Consider the following 14245-nt stretch of genomic DNA (forward strand, 5'->3'; position numbering starts at 1 on the left):
ATTAGGAGTAAGAGAGGAGAAGTATTTTAAGAATAGGGAATAGCATGTTCAAGTATCCTGAAGCAGGAGGGAGCTGAAAGAAGGCTAGAATTCCTGGAAGCAACGAAGAGGAAAAATGATGTGAAACGGTGCTGGAAATCTAAGCAAAGCTCAGATCACAAAGGGCGTGTACTGATGAAGGAGTTTTACTTTATCCATTGAAGAATTTTAACAGATTTGCATTTAAAAAAATATTTAGTCAATGGTATGGGAAGAGTATAAGTAAAGGGACAAAAGCAGATTCGAGGAGGCCGGGTAGGAGACTGTTGTGCTCTGAGCAAGTGATTGCAGGAAGGATAACATGGAAGTGTCTGGGTTTGAGAGAGATTTTGGAAGTAGAATCGACAAGCTTTGGTAATTGTTTGGTAAGAGAGGGGAAGGTGAGTGAAGAATCATGTGAAACACAGTTTGGTTTCTAGCTTAAGTAACTGAGCTCCTTTGAATGGTAGGACACATTTGAACAGCAGCAGGTTTGCATTGTTATGTTTCACTGTGTATGCATTAATTTGAGGTACTTGAGAGACCTCAGAGTGGGGACGTCAAATGGCTATCTGGGTATGTGAGAATAAGGAAAAAGTTCTGGACTAAATGTAGACCTGGAGTCATCTGTATATAGATCATTGGAGCCATGAGAGTGGAAGAATTTCTTTATGGAGAATGTGAGGATGGAGAAATGAAGAGGGCATATGATAAAGTCTAAGGTGGCCCAATATTAAAGAGAGGTACATAAAACAAGAGAAGTTACTGGAACTGACTGAAAGGAGTGATCAGAGAGGCAGAAAGAATCAGAAGGCCAGCCTTCATAACTTGGCTGCAGCCAGTTAAAGTGAAATAACCTTTGACAAGTTGAATATTCTATGTTCTGTTTTCTCAACCATAAGAAAAGTATTTTTGTATCAGCTATATCATAAATTGTTCTGAGAATTATGTGGGATGATTGTAAAGTACATAGAGACTAAAGCTGTACCCTGAAGTCAAAACCATATCTTAACTCTTCCTAGAGCCTAGCAAAAGATAAAAATAATGCAATGGATTTTCTTTTGTATTCATTAAGTGGTTCTACAGACAGTTCCAGACACTGAACTACAGCAGCATCACCTAAACAAATGTGAAGCCCCAACAAATCATTACAGTATAATAGTAATTCATTAGAGGAAAGTACAAACACAATTATAAAAATAAGTGTAATTATATAATACCTCATTAAGTGTGAGCTTACATATGTGTGTATGTATATGTGTGTTTATACAGACGTGTGTGTATGTGTATATATATGTGTGTAAAAACTGTGTATCACATGTGGCAGGCACTTAGATCTGCTAGCCTGTCTACCTTGGTAACAGTACTGCAATTTTGTTTGAAGAAGCAGTGAGACCGATCTCAGGTGATAGGTGGAAATTAATTTCAACAGTCATGTGTTTTGCACACACACATACACACACACACATATATATGTGTCTGTATAAACATACATAGAAACTCTTATAAGGGTAAAGAATTAAACGCAGCAGCAATCTGGAAAGCAAATGATTTCAGCAAATTCATGAGCTCTTGCTTGCAAAGCACTGAGATAATTATGCCCAATTGCTTTACAGTACTGTATTCATTAAACAACTGAATTATCTTTATCTTTTCAAAGGATTGGGAGAGCCTGCTTGCTTTTATGTTGGTGTAATCTTTATTTTAAATGGACTAATGATGGGATTGTTCTTCATGTATGGAGCATACCTGAGGTAAGGCCACTACTGAATTAAGAGACCTTTCAGTGGGCTTACACAGACTGGCTGATATTTGTTGATTAAATAAAAAGGAAAATTAATGAGATTAGACTCATATCAGGAAAGTTTGTGAATTTATTTGATTTTTCAGAAGCTTAACCAATATTCAGAAACTGGAGCTATCAAAAATTCTACCTTAAAGGGATCCCTTTTATCCTGTAAGGATTTTTTTAAACTAATTAAGATTTCCTAACAAAGGCTTTAATGGAATACCTCCTAGTTTCATGTGTAAAATTAATAAAACATTGGAGGAGATCTTTGGTTAGCAGTAGTAGCAGCTTATTTCTAATTGTATATTCTGTGGGTGAAATTAAGCAGTGGAAACGCACTTTTCTATATGCCATATAGAAATATATAAGCTCATTAAAGTATTTTGAGAGAAAAGGATTGCTTTAAATTGTTTGGGCAGGTTTAAAAATGTTCTATTTTTTTTTTAAAGTTCTGTTTTCTAAAAATAGTTTGTATTTCTTACCCTTTTTTTAGTATGGAAAATGTTAGATAACAATGACTAAAACATTTTAAAATCAGTATTTTTCATTGGGAGGGCTACCTAAGAGGTGCTAGTCTCTCTAAATTGGTTATATAGTCCTGGAATATAAAATGCACCATTACGCTCTAGTCTTTAAGAAGGATATACAGATGGACTATAAATGTGTCATCAAAACTGTGAGATTGGAATCTGGCATTAAGAGGAACAAAAGAAATAGGAATTTAGGGAAAACTTTTGTATTTGTTACAATGGCTGCCCTCCCCACTGGCACTAACTGGGAAGGTAGATGTTCTACTTCTGTTCTTTTGATGGCCGACCATAAAATATTAACATACAGATATAATTTGATCAAGTCTAAAATACATTGATATTTTTCCCTTTCTTCCAATTAACACAGGGAATCTTGGAATGCTTTTCTTGAAGACATCCTCTCACATCAGTTAGTAGTCCTGTTACCCCTTGCAGCTGCCACGATTATTATTTCTGTTGTCAAATCTTTTTTTGATTTATCTGTATGTCTCCCGTTCCTCTGTGTATAGTTGGTCCTTGCTGCTCATACCTTCTTTCTTTCAATTTCTTCCTCTTTGAAGTTCATCCTCTGGATTTTCTGTGTGAAACTTTATTAAATGGTAAATCATTTCCCATTAGCTTTCCTCAGCTGTTTTTTTAACGCATTCCTTCCTTTCTTCATTCATTCAGCCAATATTTATTAATCTTTCAAGTGTGGATGCTGGGGATACAGTAATGAACAAGACATATAAAGAACTTGTCCCTGTCCTCACAGTGCTTAGAATGTGTTAGACTAGGGAAGTGGTGTACAGAGGGAAGATAAAGTCAAGCGTGGAAACACTACACAGATGTGTGTGTGAGCATCTGCATTCCCACACACAGACATGATCACTAAAAGGCAATTTAAGAAACAGTTTTTGGCTGGGCGCAGTGGCTTATGCCTGTAATCCCAGAACTTTGGGAGGCTGAGGCGACCAGATCTCTTGGGGTCAGGAGTTCAAGACAAGCCTGGCCAAAATGGTGCAATCTTGTCTCTACTAAAAATAAAAAAATCAGCTGGGTGTGGTGGCATGTTCCTGTAATCCCAGCTACTACAGAGGCTGAGGCAGAAGAATTGGCTTCAACCCTGGAGGCGGAGGTTGCAGTGAGCCGAGATGGTGCCACTACACTCCAGCCTGGGTGGCAGAGTGAGATTCTCAAAAAAAAAAAAAAGACAAAAGAAATGGTTTTTTATCTTTCATCTGATTTTTGTATTCTGCGTTACTGCTTCTGTGGAACTCAAGTAAAGAATATTTGCAGTAGTTTAGACAGTTCTAAGTTACTGCTAAATGAAACTGTTAGAATCTTGTCTTCATCTCTCAGTCCCTTAAATCCAATTTCAAAAGATAAAAATTTGCCTTTATTCAGAGTATTCTAAGGATGTGATCTAGACTCTAAAGTGCTAGCTTGTTTCTTAAAAATTATTTTATGTTCACATCTTATGTATTTTATTTAAAAAGTATTTTAGCTATAATAAATTATAAAATTGAGATTATATGTACACTATGTATACTTTTTAGAATTGAAATTCAGGATTTAAATATAAACTACATGGGTATGGTTTATTACTATTATATTTTAAAAATGGAAAACTGATTTTTAAATTCTGAGATAACTGTGAAAAACACTATATTTTATGTGAATTTTGATTATATACTTTTTTTTTTTTTACAGTGGGACTCTACTAGGAGGTTTTATTACAGTACTGTGCTTATTTTTCAACCATGGAGAGGTTTGTTTTCTAGAAAGCAATTTTTAAGAAATAGAAGGGGCTGTAGAGGAACAAGAAAATATTTTCATTAAAACAATATATAATTGTATGCTACTTATGACTTCACAGTATTTTAAAGACCCTTGTGTTATAAATTGACATTTTAATCATGTTGATTGAAATGTTTAAATAGCTAGAATTTCAAACATGAAATCTCTTGCCTTATTTTTAGTAAAATATACATATATTCTGTAGAGAAAGGGAAATACTGTACTTGTTGAGTTGAATCACATCATGCACATTATCTGATTTATTCCTACTAAACTTTTTTGGGGGGTGATGGTAGCCTCACCATACAACTTATGAAATTTAAATTTAAAGAAAGTTAAGTTACTCATTCACTACATGATGAAGCTGGATTTCCTATTCTGTGTCTGTCTGCCTCTAAAACCTCTCTCTCCCTCACACACACACACACACACACACACACACACACATATATTTATAAAATTATGTTTATATTTTATAAAAACAAATATATATAATATATATATATTCAACTTTTTTATTGTGGTAAGAATAAGTAACATGAGATCTGCCCTCTTATCAGATTTTTAAGTGTACAATACAGAATTAACACAATGTTGTACAGTAGATCTCTGGAACTTATTCATTTGTGTAACTGAACCTTTGTACATGTTGCACTCCCCTTAACAACAATGAAAGAGGCCTCAGGCCTGACAGCAGGCACACGGTTAAGACACTGCCATCTGCTCCCTCACTTCTTTCTGTTACATCACGCTGCCTGTTCAGTAATGCAAAATGCTGAATTCAGAATAGACATTAACTTACTAATCAGCCCAGTGAAACATAGTCCACCTAAAAAAGAGCTCATAGAAGCTTATTTCAAATACAGTGGATTCATTCAACAAAACTGAGTATATACTATGTCCACGCTCTGTTAGATCCTGAGGATATGGCAATGAAAAAGAGTGAGACTCTACTAGCTCTTGGGAGCAAAATATTTAACATGTTATGACAGTTTACATAGGGTAGAAATTGTTTGTTTGTTTGCTTGCTTGTTTGTTTGATACGGTGTCTTGCTCTGTCACCCAGGCTGGAGTACATTGATGCGATCTCAGCTCACTACAACCTCCGCCTCTGGGGTTCAAGCAATTTGCCTGCCTCAGCCTCCTGAGTAGTTGGGATTACAGGCATGTGCCACCACGCCTGGCTAAATTTTTGTATTTTTAGTAGAGATGGGATTTCACCGTGTTGGACAGGCTGGTCTTGAACTCCTGACCTCGTGATTCCCCTGCCTAGGCCTCTCAAAGTGCTAGGGCTTACAGGCATGAGCCACCACGCCCAGCCAGGGTAGAAGAAGCACTTTTATCCATTGCTGTTGGGTTAATTTTTAAAAATCAGTTAGATAAATCATAATAATTATACATGAAAGCCTTATATATATTATTTTAAAGCAAACAAACGCATTATCATTCAACAATGTGTTGACAGAAAGACAAAGCTTTTTCTCTGAGTGTCCCAGACAACTGTTGGGATGAGTTGACTTTCTTATATGTGTCATAATTCCTCTTCCAAAATTTACAATTTTGATTTCTTGGAAGAGGAGCAATAACTTTTGAGACTCTTACAAAGTAATAAGAGTTTACATTCTTTCTAGAATTTTAGAATTTTTGATGGAAAATTTTTCCACCAAAATTCCCATGTTTCTTATGGGAATTTTGTCTAAAAATCAAAATTATTTCTAAGACATATGTCTGATCTAACTGTAGCTGGTTTCTGTACATGGTAGTTACTTGCTCTCTACTTAATGGCCTCATGCATTAAGAGAGCTTCAAAACCTGAGAAGCTATGCCAGACACTCGGAAATGGGATCTAGTGAGCCTAGTATTAAAATTACTAAAACAAACTCACCCTTGGTTTTTAAATATGTTTGTTGTAGTAAGCATGATATGAAATGGGCATTTTGTTGATTTCAGGCCACCCGTGTGATGTGGACACCACCCCTCCGTGAAAGTTTTTCCTATCCGTTCCTTGTACTTCAGATGTATATTTTAACTTTGATTCTCAGGTAAATTTGATTTATAAAACAAAGGCAAGTAAATTATAAGTTAAGTTTCTTAAAATATACTTCAGTCCAGCACTTTGGGAGGCTGAGGTTGGCAGATCACTTGAGGTCAGGAGTTCGAGACCAGCCTGGCCAGCATGGTGAAACCCCGTCTCTACTAAAATACAAAAATTAGCCCTGCATGGTGGTGTATGCCTGTAATCCCAGCTACTCGGGAGGCTGAGGCAGGAGAATCACTTGAACCCAGGAGGCGGAGGTTGCAGTGAGCCAAGATTGTGTCACTGCACTCCAGTCTGGGTGACAGAGTGAGACTCCCTCTCAAAAAATAAAAATAATATATATATATGTGTGTGTGTGTGTGTGTGTGTATATATATACATATGCATACACATATATGTGTATATATGTATATATACGTATATATGTGTGTGTATATATATATACACACAGTATATAAAATACATATTATTACATATATACTTCAACTTAAGACGTTGTAATTAAATTTAGACCATTTTAAAGTTATTTTAAAAATAAATTGAGTATGAAGTTAAGAAAATAATTCAAAATTGCTATGTAATAATTGCTCTCCATTTGAGTGTAGGCTACAGGTTTTAGATAACTACATTATATTTTAATAAACCAAAAGATATGCGTTCATATATGGTTGCCAAGATTCAAAAGTTTTTGAGAAACAATTATGTTTTCAAAGTTGAGGTACTCTGACATTGTTTTCCAACCTGTGGTTTTGATGAAGGTGGCATGAAAAAAGTATTCTGTGTGCAAAAGAATTTGGGAAATGTGGAGTTAGATGGATATGGAGTACATACATTCACGTATTTATGAAGCATTTCTGAACAACCAATGTTTCTAACAGGTCAACCAGTTTCATCTCAGAATTTTTTTTTGGACACACTTTTTTGTAGGAATTTTATTTATAAGCAATTTAGGTATTTAAGAGGTCTGAGAAATGAACAAACAAACCTTAAGTGGTAGAATAGTATAAATAACCTTATGAGAGAAATAAGTTTAATAGAAAACTAATGAGAACTCTCACTGAATGTAATAATGATCACTATCTTCTCCAAACTCCCAGAGGACTCCGTTCTTCACCTACTAGTCCCTGGCAGATTCTGCCTTATATAAAAATCAGTCGTATATCTTCTTTGCTTTTTCAAACAGTAAGTGTAATCATCCACACATACACAAATGTCTATGTATGTATGCATGTAGGTATGTATTTATTTATTTAGTGATGAAGTCTTGCTCTGTTGCCCAGGCTGGAGAGCAGTGGCACGACTGGCTCACTGCAACCTCTGCTTCCCGGGTTCAAATGATTCTTCTGCCTCAACCTCCCAAGTAGTTGGGATTATAGGCACACACCACCACCCCCAGCTAATTTTTGTATTTTTAATAGAGACAAGGTTTTGCCATGTTGGCCAGGTTGGTCTCGGAATTCCTGACTTCAAGTGATCCACCCGCCTCGGCCTCCCAAAGTGCTGGGATTACAGGTTCACACCTGCCCAGCCAATTATATGTATTTTAAAGTACCAGTGGAAACAGGGACCATGGCATATTTATCTCTTTAATCACAGAACATGGCCATGCAAATATTTGTAGCACTCAGATAAAGCTAATTGAAGAGAGTGGTAAATAGTGGTGTACTGGAGTGGCACAAACCTTGAGAATGCAGCAGGCTAACTAACTTCTGATTCGTTGCCAACCTGACAAGTATATTCTGCGGTTGAATTTGGATTTAGGAACCTGCTTCTTATTCAGATTTCTATGTCATTCTCTACACTTTGCTTTCTCTCAAAGATTAGGTGAAGGAAGCTGCCTATTCTCCATCACCCTTTACTATTCATTCCCAGTTTAATTCCTAGGAAGGTGGGTTATTTTTCTTTATTTTTTTGAGGTGATATCAGTCTGGTCAGTAAGAGGTTTTATGGAATAAAATGTCTTAATTAGAGCATTTAGGTTTGTGTCATTGAGGCCATGTGCTATACTCTATATCTTAGTCAAAAGTAATTTTTTGTTTGAAAAATATAAGATTACAAAGTACATAATGAGTATTTTATGATAACATTACTATACAATATGATCATTTAGAATTTTGCTTTGAAAATTTATATACAATTGTACAAAGATTCATCAAAATTCAATACAGCATTTATAAAAGGAATAGTTACAGTTTTATTATTTGTGTGAAATGTTTGTGTTTCCTTTTTTATATCTAAAAGTTACTGTAGTTACTCTGTGGTAAAAGGTATTGGTTCCCAATACATATCAGTAATGCAAAGTGGACAATTTAAACTTCCACGTGCTTCAACCGAATTCTACAATGATTTTTTAATTTTTTAAGAGAGGACACAAACAGATGGAGAAACATTCCATGTTCATGGTTAGGAAGAATTAATATCGTGAAAATGGCCATACTGCCCAAAGTAATATACAGATTCAATGCTATCCCCATCAAGCTACCAATGACCTTCTTCACAGAACTGGAAAAAACCACCTTAAACTTCATATGGAACCAAAAGAGAGCCCGCATAGCCAAGTCAATTCTAAGCAAAAAGAACAAAGCAGGAGGCATCACACTACCAGACATCAAACTCTACTACAAGGCTACAGTAATCAAAACAGCATGGTACTGGTACCAAAACAGAGATATAGACCAATGGAACAGAACAGAGGCATCGGAGGCAACACAACATATCTACAACCACCTGATCTTTGACAAACCTGATAAAAACAAGCAATGGGGAAAGGATTCCCTGTTCAATAAGTGGTGTTGGGAAAACTGGCTAGCCATATGCAGAAAGCAGAAAATGGACCCCTTCCTGACACCTTACACTAAAATTGACTCCAGATGGATTAAAGACTTAAACATAAGACCTAACACCATAAAAACACTAGAAGGAAACCTGGGCAAAACCATTCAGGACATAGGCGTAGGCAAGGACTTCATGACCAAAACACCAAAAGCATTGGCAACAAAAGCCAAAATAGACAAATGGGACCTAATCAAACTCCACAGCTTCTGCACAGCAAAAGAAACAGTCAATAGAGTGAATCGGCAACCAACAGAATGGGAAAAAATTTTTGCAGCCTACCCATCTGACAAAGGGCTGATATCCAGAATTTACAACGAGCTAAAAAAGATTTACAAGAAAAAAACAAACAAGCCCATTCAAAAGTGGGCGAAGGACATGAACAGATACTTTACAAAAGAAGACATACATGAGGCCAACAAGCATATGAAAAAATGCTCATCATCACTGGCCATTAGAGAAATGCAAATCAAAACTACATTGAGATACCATCTCACACCAGTTAGAATGGCAATCATTAAAAAATCTGGAGACAACAGATGCTGGAGAGGATGTGGAGAAATAGGAACACTTTTACACTGTTGGTGGGAGTGTAAATTAGTTCAACCATTGTGGAAAACAGTGTGGCGATTCCTCAAGGACCTAGAAATAGAAATTCCATTTGACCCAGCAATCCCATTACTGGGCATATATCCAAAGGATTATAAATCGTTCTACTATAAGGACACATGCACACGAATGTTCATTGCAGCACAGTTTACAATAGCAAAGACCTGGAACCAACCCAAATGCCCATCGATGATAGACTGGACAGGAAAAATGTGGCACATATACACCATGGAATATTATGCAGCCATTAAAAACGAGGAGTTCGCGTCCTTTGTAGGGACATGGATGAACCTGGAAACCATCATTCTCAGCAAACTGACACAAGAACACAAAATCAAACACCACATGTTCTCACTCATAGGCGGGTGTTGAACAAGGAGAACACATGGACACAGGGAGGGGAGCACTATACATGGGGGTCTGTTGTGGGGGAGTGGGGGGGACAGCGGGGGGGTGGGGAATTGGGGAGGGATAGCATGGGGAGAAATGCCAGATATGGGTGAAGGGGAGGAAGGCAGCAAATCACACTGCCACGTATGCACCTAAGCAACAACCTTGCATGTTTTTCACATGTACCCCAAAACCTAAAATGCAATAAAAAAAAAAAAAAGATTCCTTTTCCTTAAATTTTTCCCATCGTTATTAACATATTACTTTGTCAGCACTTATATTTTATTTTTCTTCAATGTTTTGAAATAGATAAGTGGTGGTATATAAAAGTTGTTGCTACACATACAGGAGAAGCATCTTGAGGAGTGCAGGGGCAGTGCTGTGTCTTATTTTCTCACCTTCTTGCTGGAGTATTAAATTTCTAATGCCATGCATATGTAGAGGAAAATGAGCTTTTGTATTTAAAATATTTAATGGTAAATTACAATGTTATTTTTCAAACTCAAATTTTGATTGCTTCATACAAGGCAGTTTTATAGTCCAAGCATAAGTTCTTTTTAGTATACTTTAAAAAGTTGCTGTATTTTGTTGTATTATAGTAAAGGTAATGGAATAATTTAGATTTTATCATTTTGCAATTAGTCTTTCTTTTCAGTGACAACCTATTTTTAGGGTGAAACTTATTGGTATCGATTCTCTCTATTAAGGACCTCGAGCAATGATAGAAGGCCCTTCATTGCACTCTGTCTTTCCAATGTTGCTTTTATGCTTCCCTGGCAATTTGCTCAGTTTATACTTTTTACACAGGTAAGATGATTTTTTAAATTAATTTTTATTTTAAGTCCTGGGGTACATGTGCAGGATGTGCAGGTTTGTTACATAGGTAAATGTGTGTCATGGTGGTTTTTGCACCTATCAATCCATCACCTAGGTATTAAGCCCAGCATGCATTAACTATTTTTCCTAATGCTCTCTTTCCCTCCAACCCCATCCCCTGAGAGGCCACAGTGTGTGATGTTCCCCTCCCTGTATCCATGTGTTCTCATTGTTCAGCTCCCACTTAGAAGTGAGAACATATGGTGTTTGGTTTTCTGTTCCTGTTGCTGAGGATAATGGCCTCCGGCTCCATCCATGTCCCTGCAAAGGACCTGATCTCGTTTCTTTCTATGGCTGCATGGTATTTCATGGGGTACATGTACACATTTTCTTTATCCATTCTATCACTGATGGGCATTTGGGTTGAGTCTATGTCTTTGCTATTGTGAATAGTGCTGCAATGAACATATGGATACATGTATCTCTTTGTAATAGAACGAGTTATATTCCTTTGGGTATATTAATTAAATTGAATGCAAGATGTACTTTGTTGTTTCCATAGAAATTTTTAAATATGGTTACATTTATGCCATAAAAGATTTTTAAAATAGGGAATAAAGTTTACATAAATGTGTGATTTTTATGAAATAATATAATTCTACATTCTTTTAGTGGATTGGTTAGTTTGACAGATTTTAAGGCTCGACATGGGAAAGACTTTTTTCTATTATTTTTATTCACAAATGCTCTTTTTGGTGTTTGAGATAATATCTCAACTGTAGGTTTTCCTTTTGCCCTAGGAATCATTCTGGGTGCCAAGCTACATGACATGCTAAGGGCCAATCCTACCCTTCACAGCAGGACATTCTGCTTCTAATCCAGCTAAATATTGGCCGTTTTGTCTGTAGAGCAGAATTTTACCTGGCGCCATTTCTGTGAGCTTTAATCATAAAGCTCATCATTGCTTAAGTGAGCTGAGTCCATATCCTGTTTCCGAAACAACTGCATAACTAGTACTAAGAAACTGAATTTGGGAAGCAGAGAGTACATGGAGAATTTTGATGAAATTTCATGATACTAAGATTTTCCATCAGAGCACCTTCCTACGTAACAAATACTGATGATATTAATAATATTCTATATTGAAAGTGAGAAATTCTACCAAGAAGCCTCATGCTGCCAATAGCCTACAAAGAATGAAATGAAATTATAACCCCAGCTTAATTGGTACTGCTTGTTTAAAGTTTTCCCTCTGCCTTACTTCATAATTGTTGGCCCCTTTCAGGTTATAACACAGAGATTTTTCTATGGTTTTCACTATTTGCACATGCCAACAGAGTAGAATAGATTTTTAATGAGGATCACTTCATTGCAAGCAAGTTTATTAATCCAGTAGTACTAATTAAACTATTTAAGAAGCTCTTTGGGTAAGTTTGATAATGCTGTAGTGATTTGCTAGCCATGCTCTGGATATATATACTAGGCTTTTACTTTTCTTTACTAATGTAATAGTTTTGTTTGTATGTGTGCATTTCATGCTTACAGAGGGATAATTCAATGTTGTTTTTCTGGAAGTACTCTAAGATTTTATTCTTAATTGTGTTTTTCATAAATTAAGGTTAAAATTAGTTCATTGTGCCACCAAACCTGGCTAATTTTTTAATTTTTTGTAGAAATTGGCTCTCACTATCTTGTCCAGGCTGGTCTTGAACTCCTGGGCTCAGGCAGTCCTCCAATCTTGGCCTCCCAAACTGCTGGGATTATAGGCATGAGCCACTATGCCTGGCCCAATTTATTTTTTGTGACTTCTATGCTCTCCTGGAATTTTTAATCCTGTCAGTTATTTCCTTGAACATTTGAAGTATAGTTTAAAGACATATCTAACGATGCCAGACAAGAGTTTGAGTGATCTCCAAGCTAAGAATAGTTTTTATATATCTAAAGGGCTGTAGAATGAAAATAGAAAAAGAATGTAGAAGAGACTATATATAACCAACAAAGCATAACATATTTATTATCTGGCCTTTTATATAACAAATGTGCTGATCCCTGATCTAAATCTGTGGATCTATTTCTATTGTGTTAGTGATAGTGTCTTATCTCCATCTATCCTGGGTTATTTTTGATTTTGTACTGGACATTATACATGGAAAATTGGAGAGAGGCAAGTAAAAAGCTCTCATAAATCTTGAACCACCTTCATGCAATCAGATTGAGATGATCCATAGTTGGGTTTCAGTCTTTCTGAGGGCTGCTTGATTTCTGGTTCACTATTATAGTGTGATATTTTGAAGCTCCAAAGTAAAGCATCATCTCAGTGTACCCTGACTGCTGAATCTGCTGACATGCCTGCTCAGCTTGTTGGTCTCCCAGCTGCCTCTCAGCTGGCAGGCATCTGCCTCTGTTAAAATTGGAAGATACCTTTGGAAGAAAAGTGGCCCAAAATATCATGCTCATCAGTAGAGATTGCCATCTATCTTTTTAATTCCTCATTTACTTTGTTAATAATATGGGTCTTTTATACCTATGTTTAAAATATTTTTATTTTTATATTTATATTTTTCCTAGCCATTCTAGTTCTTAGTGGGAAGGTTGGTTCAAATTACTTTGCTTACCATTATTAGAAATGTAGCCCTCTCTTATATTTACTTTGTCTGTGAATAGTGAAGTGTTAATACTTTTTTTCACTTTTGCTTTTTTGTATTATTTCAGATAGCATCATTATTTCCCATGTATATTGTGGGATACATTGAGCCAAGCAAATTTCAGAAGATCATTTATATGAGCATGGTAACATTTTTAATATGTATAAGTCAAATATTAAAATAGGTTCTCAGAGTTTATAAAATCTCAGTGATTCTATTTTATAGGATACCTCCTCTTTGGTAATATTTAATACATATGGTATTGGTGATATACAGAAGGAAAACTGGAAATGTATATTATAGATGTCATATTATAACAGACTATACTTTCAACTAGACCGTAGATCTGTTTTACTCTCTAAAACTTTTATTTTTGTGTTTTATTTGTTATTCTTGTTACTACTTTTAAAACTGCCTTTTCTTTCTCAGACACGAGATTTTTAGCATTTTGCGTGAATATGACACTCTAGCTGAAATTTTATATTCTTACAATTTTGTTTTTGACTTAGGTCCCAAACATAGCTTCCTTAAAAACATAAAAAGTTAGTAAAGCTTCATAAAAAATAGAAGTCCTGAAGTCTAACAAAAGTAAGATTAATAAAACTAGTATTTATAACTGTCTTTCTTATGATATTATTTCATTGTTGAAACAGTAGAATCATAGACTTATTTTTCATTGTTCCAAGTAGAAGATGGAGAAAAAGTTAAATTCTGCCAGATAGAGTTTATAGTCTTGAATTTTAATACTTAGAATCTAGCAGTGGCTTGAAATTCTATTATCATTAGGCCAAGAGTCATT

General features: G+C 35.7%; 1 protein-coding gene across 4 annotated transcripts in view; it reads left to right on the top strand.

Annotated features, from left to right (window-relative positions):
- DPY19L2 (dpy-19 like 2) overlaps positions 1-14245 on the top strand; it is a 104463-nt gene that overhangs the window by 23348 nt on the left and 66870 nt on the right. For 3 of the 4 annotated variants that reach the window (XM_021669352.2, XM_064380464.1, XM_064380463.1), the window contains 5 exons: positions 1679-1772; positions 4030-4087; positions 6067-6158; positions 10693-10792; positions 13514-13591. In XM_021669352.2, the coding sequence (XP_021525027.2) occupies positions 1679-1772; positions 4030-4087; positions 6067-6158; positions 10693-10792; positions 13514-13591 (422 nt within the window). The remainder of the gene's footprint in view (positions 1-1678; positions 1773-4029; positions 4088-6066; positions 6159-10692; positions 10793-13513; positions 13592-14245) is intronic. The other variant, XM_021669353.2, reaches the window with a different exon arrangement.

Source organism: Aotus nancymaae, unplaced genomic scaffold, assembly GCF_030222135.1.
Source record: "Aotus nancymaae isolate 86718 unplaced genomic scaffold, 86718_ANA_hifiasm-v0.15.2.pri h1tg000025l, whole genome shotgun sequence".
NCBI classification, from domain to species: Eukaryota; Metazoa; Chordata; class Mammalia; order Primates; family Aotidae; genus Aotus; species Aotus nancymaae.